Source organism: Protomyctophum bolini (genome assembly GCF_963924005.1).
Source record: "Protomyctophum bolini genome assembly, chromosome: 9".
NCBI classification, from domain to species: Eukaryota; Metazoa; Chordata; class Actinopteri; order Myctophiformes; family Myctophidae; genus Protomyctophum; species Protomyctophum bolini.
The window spans coordinates 7,576,651-7,589,300 of NC_137870.1; the positions used below are offsets into that span (position 1 = coordinate 7,576,651).

Below are 12,650 nucleotides of genomic sequence, written 5' to 3' on the forward strand. Positions count from 1 at the left end.
TACTTCATGTCACCACCCCCATCTCTCTCCCCATTTTTCCAGTCAGCCTACTGTCTGAATATAAAATAAAGGCGAAAGATGGAAAGATTATACATTTAATGGGAACCCCTTTTGGTGTTATACTTTAGCTATTGAAAAACAACAGATCTACAAGCTCATAGCGCGGCACCGAGTGCCGCACTACGAGCTTGTAGATCTGCTATTTTTTTTAAATTGAGAAAATGTGGCACAGATCTTTGAATATATTTGCTTTCAGAAACTCTTTGCTTGAAAACCACTGATATAGAAACAGGGTTTTTCCGAAAACAGATTTTTTTTTTTTTTTAGAATCTGGTCTCAGTCCTAAATGGGTAAGCCTTTATCACACAATCTTTCCCTCCTCTCTCTCTCTCTCTCTCGTCCAGTACACACTATGTCATTTATGCTTAGTCATCCTCTGAATAAGCTGGATGTATAAACACGGGAGTCTAACCAAATGGCGGGCTAAAGAGGGAGGGAGTAGGAGGAGGAGGGGGGTGGCGATGGGCGAGCCATTTACAGTTTGATTTTTTTCCATCGCTCCCTCTGTGCTATAAATGCTTTCCTTATTTACACAGTACACGTGGCAAGCAGCCAGGCCAGTGGAGGAGGGAGGGTGGGGGGAGCCTCCTTACAGCCTATGTACTGTACATTGGAACGGGGAAGTGGTTTCTATACGTCCCGTGTGTTTGTACGAGTGCGTGTTTAGCAGCTGTGTGTTGAATGCACGCTCCTCCGTATAGCTAATAGCACCTTTCCCTGCAGCAGCGCCGCCTTGGGACCTGGACACTTGGCGGCCTTGTGTCACATTGCCGCCCGCTGCCTGTGGGTCCCGCGGCCTAAAGCCTCATTGTGCGCTTTGTCGTGCGGGCCGCGGCGTCATCGACCCCGCAGATGACGCAAATAACTGCCCAAATCTGTCATCTTTCGGTTTGGAGACGCTGTCGTCGTGATAAAGTGACGAATTAGGTGTTATTAAACCATTTAGAACTGACCTCGATTCTACAAATGTCTTCTTCTAAATCATGACAGTTTTCTGAAAAATCCTCAAGTCAGTCGTTCTCAAACATTTTTCACGTAAAGGACCCCCAAAAATATACGTAATTGGCCAGCGACCCCGATCTGAAAATAATTATGTTGCCCCCCCCCCCCCAGTATATTCAAAGATTTGCGCCACATGTTCACAATTTTAAAAAAAATAGCAGATCTTCAAGCTTGTAGATCTGGTAAGGTATAACATAATGCTTAAAACACCAACAGGGGTTCCCGTCCTGAATGGGTTAAAGTAAGTAGTGACAGTTGATTGGCTAACAAAGCCCATACGTACAGCACGGAATGTACGGTACAGAAATACAGTGTTGCTTTCTAGAGCGACTACATGGTATCTGTAGTAATGTAATGTACAGTAGCGTGCCAGTAATGTTAAAACCTTGCATGTGATTGTACATATTCAGATATACACATCATCCACCTGCTATATATGCTGCCCAGTGACCAACACTTCTATTGTAAGTAACATGAAAGCCCAGTGTGCTGAGCGCAGGCATATCATGTTCCTCATTCATAAACGCCCGTCACACACACACACAAAGCCATAGTTACACACACACACACACAAAGCCATAGTTACACACACACACACAAAGGCTTGGTAGCGGAGAAGGAAGTGATTTCAAGCCAAGGACAAACGATCTTTGAAGGCTGTTCAGGAGCAAGTAGTGCAATTAGATCTTAGGGTACTAGCCGTTCTGTTCAGGAGGTAGCTTTTCTATCCCTCTCACACCGTCGCCCAAACCACATGCTTGTAACGTGCGGTCCACCCTCACCAGTGGCGTGCACAGACGTTTAGAGGGGCAAGTGCTCAAGTGAAAAAAGGGCACCTTGTGCAGCGCGTGGAACCGGCCGGTTGTCTTTAATAGTGTGAGATTTATAGATTTTGGGGCATGAATAATATATTGGAAGCTTTTTTTTTTTTATCAAGAGTTGTTCAATGTCACCTTGGTCCACATATTGTACAGTGTAAACTGTACAATATCTTTGTAGCGCACGTCCGACCCTCACCATATCTTTGTAACGCACGTCCGACCCTCACCATATCTTTGTAACGCACGTCCGACCCTCACCATATCTTTGTAACGCACGTCCGACCCTCACCATATCTTTGTAACGCACGTCCGACCCTCACCATATCTTTGTAACGCACGTCCGACCCTCACCATATCTTTGTAACGCACGTCCGACCCTCACCATATCTTTGTAACGCACGTCCGACCCTCACCATATCTTTGTAACGCACGTCCGACCCTCACCATATCTTTGTAACGCACGTCCGACCCTCACCATATCTTTGTAACGCACGTCCGACCCTCACCATATCTTTGTAACGCACGTCCGACCCTCACCATATCTTTGTAACGCACGTCCGACCCTCACCATATCTTTGTAACGCACGTCCGACCCTCACCATATCTTTGTAACGCACGGCCGACCCTCACCATATCTTTGTAACGCACGTCTGACACTCACCATATCTTTGTAACGCACGGCCGACACTCACCATATCTTTGTAACGCACGTCCGACCCTCGCCCACACCAGTTAGACCAAAATGGTTGCACAAAAGTCATTTTTCATCCACTTTCAATGTGGCATCCCTATTCTGGGCAGCTGTCATTATTGTAAAAAGAAAAGTCCAAAAAAAGAGAGGGATACTGTGTAAAGAAATAAAAATATTCAAAAAGTTGTAAAAATAGAGAAAATAATCTTCATGCTCCTTGATGTGACACGTTGTGAGCTTGTAGATCTGCTATTTTCGGCAATCAGTGTACGCAAAATGTTTTTATGGTATTAATAAATTCGTTTTGGGCCAACAACATCTTATAGCAGCTCCTCCCAACTGGTTATCGTTATCGGGTAATAATCCCTCTCAGTTTGGCCACACATCTCATTAGCTAGGACTTCATTAGCTAGGACTTTTTTTTAAATTATTATTAAAAAAAAATTGGCAACAGTCACCTGTTTCTTCTGGTGCCTGGCAACCACATTGAGCCCGTTGGGTCATGAACCCTGCTGTTCTGTCCAGCTAGATTCACCCCGCTGGGCTCCAACATGGAGGTCATTGAGTGCACGGTGAAAGGGCTGGGCCGTGCACTGGAGAGGGATTTGCACGGTGCATATTTTGGAGTGGCAGCTTTGTGCGTGCGTGCGTGCGTGCGCGCGCGTTTCTATGCAGGAATAGGACACAATAAGGAATAAAATGTAATTGTGTCCAGTTGGTATTCCATACTGTGTTAATACAGTATAACGTAAACAGCTGGGGGTGGTTATATTTGGTCTCCCTGCTCTTCACACACACACACACACACACGCATGTACGAGTTCTGTTCAGGAATCATCATGTCCTGCTGTTCTTTATAGACGTGCCGTAATTCACCTTAAGCTAAGCCCCGCCCTCTCCCACGTAGACACTTGGACACTGTCCAGCCAGGCTCACTCATGCCAATGTAAATATCATGGACTTTACACATCAAATTAGGGATGCACCGAAAGGGAAATTCTTGGCCCCGAAACCGAATATAGGAAACAGTTGTGGCCGAAAACCGGTCAATTGTTATGTAAGATATATTGATCCTGTCATCTGCCACGTGGAAGACCTCTCTGTGTAAAAAAAAAACAAAAAACTGTTCATGGATTTCTGTAGACAAGAAATAATTTAAAAAAGTCTAGACTGCTGGAGGGGAGTGCAGGTGCCCACACACAGTGGCCTGCACTATGGATTATATTTCATACCTCCATATTTATGCCAAATATCTCAATAGTGATACAATATATACAGTACATGGATTAACACTTATTTTATATTTTAACCCATTTAGATCTGAGGCCGCATCGGTTTCGACCTTATAGCTTTTAACCACTCTCTAACCATTATTTTAAACTTTACCGGTTGAAAAATGGCAGATCTACAAGCTCATAGTGCGGCAGTGAGTGCCGCGCCACGAGCTTGTAGGTCTATTTTAGAAGAATCGTGAAAATGTGTCACAAATCTTTGAATATATATACCGGTATATTCTTTCAGAATTTTTACTCAAAACTTTGCTTCTGGGGGGAGGGTCCGTGGAACAACATATTTTTAGATAGGGGTCCGCGGCCAAATACAGATAATTCTGGGACTCCTTGACATGAAAAATGTTGAGCACCACTGACATAGAAACATAGGTTTTTCAGAAAACTGTCATCATGATTTAGCAGAATCAGTTCTAAATGGGTTACAATAAGGCCCCTTTTCCACCGGTTGGTTCCCAATGGGAACCGGTTCAGTTCTTTTTGGTTCTTAGTCCATGAGCCAGAACTCCAAAAATTGGAACGTTAATTATGAATTGAGTGGGCAAAACCATACCTATATTAGATTGTTATCACCAGTTGAGTACTTACACGAAGACAATGATTTATTGTATTAAATATGCAAATGAGGCATTATTTGTTCTGCCGTGCCTGACCAATTCAGTCTCTGGTGTGTGCTATACTAGACCAAACTGGTCTGCTGAAATCCCTGTTGTACACATGATTTTTTTTCTCTGTTTTGTTTGTTCTCTTTATTTCTTTAGGAACTGAAGGATCTGACCCAGCGAAACGAATGCCTCGATCTCAAAGGTACGAACAAACGGCTTGAAACGTGATTCCCATCGTTTGTTTTGTAATCAACAGGCTTTTCGCCAGGAACATCAACAAGTGGGGCAGTAGGCTCACAAGTTTAAGTTTTATAGTCTGATGTAAAATGATGAATACAAAATGTTTCTGCTCATTTAAAAAAAAAACTAGAACACTAAAACTGTGTAATTGTCACCACGACTGATTGATTGATTGAATATTTTATTAGACAGAATGTAAAAACCGTACAGTCAAACACTTCCACAAGTCCAAAAGGGATAGCACAAAGAAAGTCCTTGCGGTCTCGCTTCCAGTCCAATGTTTACAGTATGTGATTTACATAATGTTGCTGAGGTGGGTGAGTCCTTGGGTAGCTTCATGATGCTCTGTGACATCATAGAAGGTAGGTTTGTTTCCCATTCCACATCCCTGAGGGTACGTCGCTAACCTCTCCTATATATAGCTATAGAGCGTCGCAGTCCCGCCCCCTCGAGAGACCCGGGAAAAGAAATCCCCGTTCATTAATTTTCCTCATAGACTTTTCAGAAAGTATTTATTTAAAGACGTTTACGCCGCGGACAAAGCCAACTCTTGTCGTGACAAATCATGACAACAAACAAAACATTTCGGGCCGAACAAATAATTGGAAAGAAGAAGAAAACGGCAGGTTACAACACTTTTTTTGTTGTTTTTCTTCTTTGTAATTATTTGTCACGACAAGAGTTGGCTTTGTACGACGCTTATAAGGTCTTTAAATAAATACGTTTTGAAATGCATTGGGAACTATTTGTCGTCATGAAAGGGGGCAGGACTGTGACGCTCTATAGTGTAGATTTTTGTCCTAACACAAACATTAAATGCCATTCACAATGAATGGAGAATGTACGCCATATGTAGACGAGCAAATCGGTATCTTTGTTAAATTCCCATTGACAATGAATGGTCAATTTACGTCATATGTGGAGGAGCAAATGGACATGTTTTCATGATGATGTACGATGATAAGAGCGCCCCTCACTTCACACGGGGATGGTTTATTTTTTAAACAGGCAGGTGTTCAGGTGAATTTCGAAGTGTGAAATTGACCGTTAAAATGATTGATGTCTTTATCAAGCGTCTGCTTGCTATTTACAGACCAGCATAGAGTAGATTAGATTGTGAGGTTTTTCCTCTCCCTACCTTTTGTTTCACTTGCAAATCACAACCTCAGCAACCACTTTATTATTGTTAGACTAGAAGACGGTATAATATTAAGACATTTTTAGAATCTGATCTCAGGTCAAAATGGGCTAATCTCCTTGTGTTTCTATAGGTGAGAAGCTGGACTACAAGGCATGCGAGTCCCTGGAGGAGGTTCTGAAGAGGGTCCAGTTCAAAGTGGTGGACCTGGAGCAGACCAACCTGGATGAAGACGTAAGTCCACCGGATCTCTTTTCTCTCGTCCCTGCCTTGTTTTCTCTTCTGTTCCCCCTCGCCTTGCACCGACAGGATATGGAGTGTTTCCCATGCTTTGACTGATAACTGCAGATGTCTGTGCAGTGTGTGTGTGTGTGTGTGTGTGTGTAAACACCATTAAGAGAGTTCTGGGTCTCGTAGACACGCACGGATGAAGACCGCTTTGCCCCAGACGAGTGCTGGGACACGGGCCTGACCACTTCCTGTCACGCACCCTCTCATGCGCAGATAAAACTCTACCCTGGGCGGCTTGGGGCCGCCGCGTGCCTCTCGCACAACAAGGATAGAAAACCATCATCATAATTTATTTAACCCATTCTGACCTGAGATCAGATTCTAAAAATGTCTATTACATCCTGACAGTTTCATTATTAACCCATTCTGACCTGAGATCAGATTCTAAAAGTGTCTTCGATTTTTCAAAAGATCGCAGACCTACAAGCTCGTAGCGCGCCATGAGCTTGTAGATCTGCTATTTTTAAATGGCTAAAGCATAACGTAATGCTAACACCAAAACGGGTTCCCGCCTAAAATGGGTTAACTCACGACCATGATCACATGGTTTGGACTCAGCACAGATTCATAAAAGTATACAATCGAAAGTATACAATACATTACAGATTACACAATATACATAGACATATTATCGGAAGGCTTTCCCTATTTGTACAGTGGAAGAACATTTTTCAGAAAAGCACTCAATTTGTAGATTACTTTTTGTTTTTCCAGATTTTAGTAATGCAATTAATTTAAACATGGAAGGGTGGCCAATATTCTTACATTCCAACACAACATGATACTCCTCTCCAATTCTGGCTTCATTACATAGGTTACAAATCCTCTGACTTCTTTCCAGTCCTTTATATCTACCGATGACCTTTGGGACTTTGTGTTGTTTAGCCTAAGGTTGCAAATAGCCTGTCTATACTTACGGTTTTCACATAGAAGGTATTTTTCTAATTTGAACTGTGTTCAACATAGATAGTCACATGATGTCATACTGTTGAGTTCACTTTGCCAAACGCTTGTTTTGCGTGAGTCGTGACTCTGTCAGATGGATGTTATTATTCATACAAACACACTAAGGACATTATCCACATCGAAGACCACACAACGTGTCGGTAAACGAGGACAACATGGTAGTGTCAAGAGCAGAGTGGCATGAGAAAATGAAGGGGAACGTCTGCCATCATATGCCTGGCTGCTTTGTTGTCACTGTTCTGGCTGTCTGTGACTCATCTCCCTACGATGTAGCCAGACTGACACACACACACACACACACACACTTATGACACACTGTGTCACTCACAGTTCCCAATACACAACCATGCGCTTGCGGTGATCGGGGCGTTTAAGAGAGTGAGCCACATCCCGTCCGTGTCTTTCCTGTCATCTCACCACGTTAGCCTTGGTGTTAATGAACGCCCACGCTCCATTTTTCATCGGCACCGTCACAAATTGCAGCCGGCCACACACCACGGCCATCCATCTTAGGGCTCGTTGTTATTTTAGGTATCGCTGAGTCACCGAGGAAGTGGGATGGATGGACATATTCCCCCCGGAGCGCTGAAGAGCCTGTTGCTCCTCATGCATGATAGTGAGTGTGAAATGATGGAATGGGGAAGTGCTGAGCACGGAGTTGGAGTGTTGTTTACTTCATGGACTGGATGGACTCCTGAGTCCTCCACTGAATGTTCTGCCCGCTTGTCATGGTCAGTGAGTGATGAGTGTCATGGTCAGTGAGTGATGAGTGTCATGGTGAGTGAGTGGTGAGTGTCATGGTCAGTGAGTGGTGAGTGTCATGGTCAGTGAGTGATGAGTGTCATGGTCAGTGAGTGATGAGTGTCATGGTGAGTGTCATGGTCAGTGAGTGATGAATGTCATGGTCAGTGAGTGATGAGTGTCATGGTGAGTGAGTGGTGAGTGTCATGGTCAGTGAGTGATGAATGTCATGGTCAGTGAGTGATGAGTGTCATGGTGAGTGTCATGGTCAGTGAGTGATGAGTGTCATGGTCAGTGAGTGATGTGTGTCATGGTGAGTGAGTGGTGAGTGTCATGGTCAGTGAGTGATGAATGTCATGGTCAGTGAGTGATGAGTGTCATGGTGAGTGTCATGGTCAGTGAGTGATGAGTGTCATGGTCAGTGAGTGATGTGTGTCATGGTCAGTGAGTGGTGAGTGTCATGGTCAGTGAGTGGTGAGTGTCATGGTCAGTGAGTGATGTGTGTCATGGTCAGTGAGTGATGAGTGTCATGGTCAGTGAGTGGTGAGTGTCATGGTCAGTGAGTGATGAGTGTCATGGTCAGTGAGTGATGAGTGTCATGGTCAGTGAGTGATGAGTGTCATGGTCAGTGAGTGATTAGTGTCATGGTCAGTGAGTGGTGAGTGTCATGGTCAGTGAGTGGTGAGTGTCATGGTCAGTGAGTGGTGAGTGTCATGGTCAGTGAGTGGTGAGTGTCATGGTCAGTGAGTGATGAGTGTCATGGTGAGTGTCATGGTCAGTGAGTGATGAGTGTCATGGTCAGTGAGTGGTGAGTGTCATGGTCAGTGAGTGGTGAGTGTCATGGTCAGTGAGTGGTGAGTGTCATGGTCAGTGAGTGATGAGTGTCATGGTCAGTGAGTGGTGAGTGTCATGGTCAGTGAGTGGTGAGTGTCATGGTCAGTGAGTGTCATCGTCAGTGAGTGGTGAGTGTCATGGTCAGTGAGTGAGTGAGTGTCATGGTCAGTGAGTGGTGAGTGTCATGGTCAGTGAGTGTCATGGTCAGTGAGTGGTGAGTGTCATGGTCAGTGAGTGAGTGAGTGTCATGGTCAGTGAGTGGTGAGTGTCATGGTCAGTGAGTGGTGAGTGTGATGGTCAGTGAGTGGTGAGTGTCATGGTCAGTGAGTGGTGAGTGTCATGGTCAGTGAGTGATGAGTGCCATCCAGTGCAACGGGCAGGCCAGGATGTTCTTAATGAAGGGGTCTGTTGAAGAGTCGCATGAGGGGTTTGCTATGATGGTGTTAGTTTATTTTTTATTTTATTTTATTTTATTTTATACAGTATTATTTTGGGTTTCATCCGTGGCCATAGACTGGGCTCTCTAGACAAGAGGAGCTCTCTGTATTCATTTAATCTCTTCATCTTTACCCCAAGGCCCCTCGTTGCAATGTCCCAGCAGGACTGTCCCTGAGAGAGAGGGTTGCCACGGCGACCTGCAATCCCCCCCCCCCTCTCTCTCTCTCTCTCTCTCTCTCTCTCTCTCTCTCTCTCTCTCTCTCTCTCTCTCCAGTCGTCGAGACCGTCTCCCCTCATATCGTTTTCTCTTTCATGTATTAATTATCACAGTTCTCAGAAAGACGCTGCACTTTATGCTGTGTTAAAATGGCAGTATTACTCTGTCTGTGGCTGTGCACTGTTTTGTTATTGCACTCTTTTAAGAATCTTATTTTCCATGTCTGTTGCATTTCTACCTGTTTTTTTGATACATTTACAGTAAATACAATTCTGTGTTATTAAAAAATCACACCCGTGTGAACTGAGTGGTGCAACTCCCCTCTCTCTCCCCCCCTCCTCTCCTCTCCTCTCTCTCTCTCAGGCAACAGTGCAGCACTAATACTATCTCTCTCTCTCTCTCTCTGTTTCTGTGCCCTACAGCGCCCCCTACTGGTAGTCAGTCATACTGGTGCTCATGAACACATACATAGGTGAACCGACACATAGGTGAACACGGACATTGCTGTTCCTTGGAGTGGTTGCACCACTCAAAGTGTTAACCCATTCTGACCGGGCACCCATTTTGGTGTTAGCACTATGTTGTGCTTTAGCTATTGCAAAAGCAGATCTACAAATATAGCAGATCTACAAGCTCATAGCGCGCCACCGAGTGGCGCGCTATGAGCTTGTAGGTCTGCTATTTTTGAAGAAATCGAAGAACGACTGACATTTTTAGAATCTGATCTCAGGTCAGAATGGGTTAAATCTAACTCTCCTGAAACTGCAGAAACCCTGTCATTTACTGTCTCTCCCTCCACCAGGGTGCATCGGCCCTCTTTGACATGATAGAGTACTACGAGTCGGCGACCCACCTCAACATATCGTTCAACAAGCACATCGGCACCCGAGGGTGGCAGGCAGCGGCTCACATGATGAGGAAGGTGAGAATGGGCGTATGCACACGCACACGCACACGCACACACACACGCACACACACACACACACACCTCAACAACACGCAAATTAGTTCAGTGGTTCTGTAAGGATTACACACGCAGCGACGATATGCAAGAGATACAGCTAAATTTGGCACCAGAGCAGCCCGGCGCCAGGTGTTGAGGACTGTGATGTATTGCCTGGAGCGACTCCCCTCTCATGTTCTGGGGTGCAAAGTGTGTATCTGAGCTTGTCCATAATGCACTGCAGCTCAGCTCGACCTTTTATGCACAGCCGACACTTGGCAGCTGTCCATCCTTGAACCCCTGGCTGTCATGCAGATTTTATATCATTTTAATCCTTGATTTGTCACCTTTACAACGAGGTATAGCTTGTAAGGATTGGGCGTTGGTGGAATCAGCAACACAGCTAAACGCGTCGGTAGCGCCTGTGAGTCATTAAACGTGTGGGTAGCGCCTCCAAAGAAATTGCCAAAATGGCAAGTGGTTCCCTTGCTTTGAGTCATTTTAGTTCTTTATTTGAATCTGTAAATTACCAAAATTACCAGAAACCAAGATAACGGGGTTGACAGTTCATGGGTACCTAAAGCCCTGACCACACCAAAGGGTCACCATGCAACTCCTTGGGTCCAAACGGTTGCAAGGAGTTGACGCTAAAACCGTCTTGACCCTTTGATGTGGTTATAGGGCTTCAGGATACACATGGCACCTTCTCCTCCACTCAGACAAACTGCCTCTAACAGAGCAGCACCTTCTCCTCCACTCAGACAAACTGCCTCTAACCGAGCAGCACCTTCTCCTCCACTCAGACAAACTGCCTCTAACAGAGCAGCACCTTCTCCTCCACTCAGACAAACTGCCTCTAACCGAGCAGCACCTTCTCCTCCACTCAGACAAACTGCCTCTAACCGAGCAGCACCTTCTCCTCCACTCAGACAAACTGCCTCTAACCGAGCAGCACCTTCTCCTCCACTCAGACAAACTGCCTCTAACCGAGCAGCACCTTCTCCTCCACTCAGACAAACTGCCTCTAACCGAGCAGCACCTTCTCCTCCACTCAGACAAACTGCCTCTAACCGAGCAGCACCTTCTCCTCCACTCAGACAAACTGCCTCTAACCGAGCAGCACCTTCTCCTCCACTCAGACAAACTGCCTCTAACCGAGCAGTGTTTGGCTTTGCTCTTTGTCATGCCAGCTATTGTTAGGCCACTCGTGGTCAGTTTATGTACATGGCCCAGGCTTCCGAATCACACACACACACACACACACACACACAGACGCTGCGTGCACGCACGCCTGTGTTCCCATTAATGTGTGTGTGAACGCCCGTCTCCTTCTCCTCCTCAGACCAGCTCTCTGCAGTACCTTGACGCCCGCAACACGCCCCTGCTGGACCACTCGGCCCCCTTCGTGGCGCGGGCCCTCCGGATCAGCGGCAGCCTGTCGGTCCTCCACCTGGAGAACGCCGGCCTGTCGGGGAGACCTCTCATGTTGCTGGGTAAGACCTGGGGAGACCTCTCATGTTGCTGGGTAAGACCTCATGGGGAGACCTCTCATGTTGCTGGGTAAGACCTCATGGGGAGACCTCTCATGTTGTTGGGTAAGACCTGGGGAGTCCTCTCTCTCATGATGCTGCAGGGTAAGACCTGGTGAGACCTCTCACCAACTTCATGTTTGACACACGCGTTCCACACCAACGCGGGAGTGCTGTGACCGGTGTCGAGTCGGTCGGACCCACGGTTCTCCAGAACCACCACAAAAGGCTCTGGTCAGCCTCTGCCAGTGGGCCTAATCAGAATGAATGAATGTCTTAAATCATGTACAGGGTTAATTTCAACTAAATTTACAGAGAACATATTTGGACCGACTGCTTATTTTCTGTCTGTTGTTGTTTGTTCCCCCTTCCCCGTGTCCTCTCCACATCATCCATTCTCCTGCTCATTTATTTATTATGTTTTCTATCGTCTAGCCACGGCCCTGAAGATGAACATGAACCTGAACCATGTATTAATTATGTTTTCTATCGTCTAGCCACGGCTCTGAAGATGAACATGAACCTGAGAGAGTTGTACCTGGCCGACAACAAGCTGAACGGCCTGCAGGATTCTGCCCAGCTCGGCAACCTGCTGAAGTTTAACTACAACATCCAGATCTTGGACCTGCGGAACAACCATATCCTAGACTCCGGTACGCTGCTACAGTACCATACATCTACTACAGTCAGTGGTTTTAAGATAGCTGTGTGACCACCAGTGTGCGGAAGCGTTTCCTTCTGCGCTGCTTGACTGCTGAATGCGTTTGATAACCGCTCTGAGACGGAGGGAACGTTTGATAACCGCTCTGAGACGGAGGGAACGTTTGATAACCGCTCTGAGCACA

The 12,650-nt window shown here is 45.9% G+C and overlaps 1 protein-coding gene across 5 annotated transcripts in view; it reads left to right on the top strand.

The window, feature by feature from the left end:
• Positions 1 to 12,650, top strand: part of ppp1r37 (protein phosphatase 1, regulatory subunit 37) — a 63,229-nt gene that overhangs the window by 32,559 nt on the left and 18,020 nt on the right. For all 5 annotated transcript variants that reach the window (XM_080771642.1, XM_080771644.1, XM_080771645.1 and 2 more), the window contains exons 3-7: positions 4,625 to 4,670; positions 5,980 to 6,080; positions 10,136 to 10,255; positions 11,619 to 11,769; positions 12,303 to 12,458. In XM_080771642.1, coding sequence (XP_080627768.1) covers positions 4,625 to 4,670; positions 5,980 to 6,080; positions 10,136 to 10,255; positions 11,619 to 11,769; positions 12,303 to 12,458 — 574 coding nt within the window. The remainder of the gene's footprint in view (positions 1 to 4,624; positions 4,671 to 5,979; positions 6,081 to 10,135; positions 10,256 to 11,618; positions 11,770 to 12,302; positions 12,459 to 12,650) is intronic.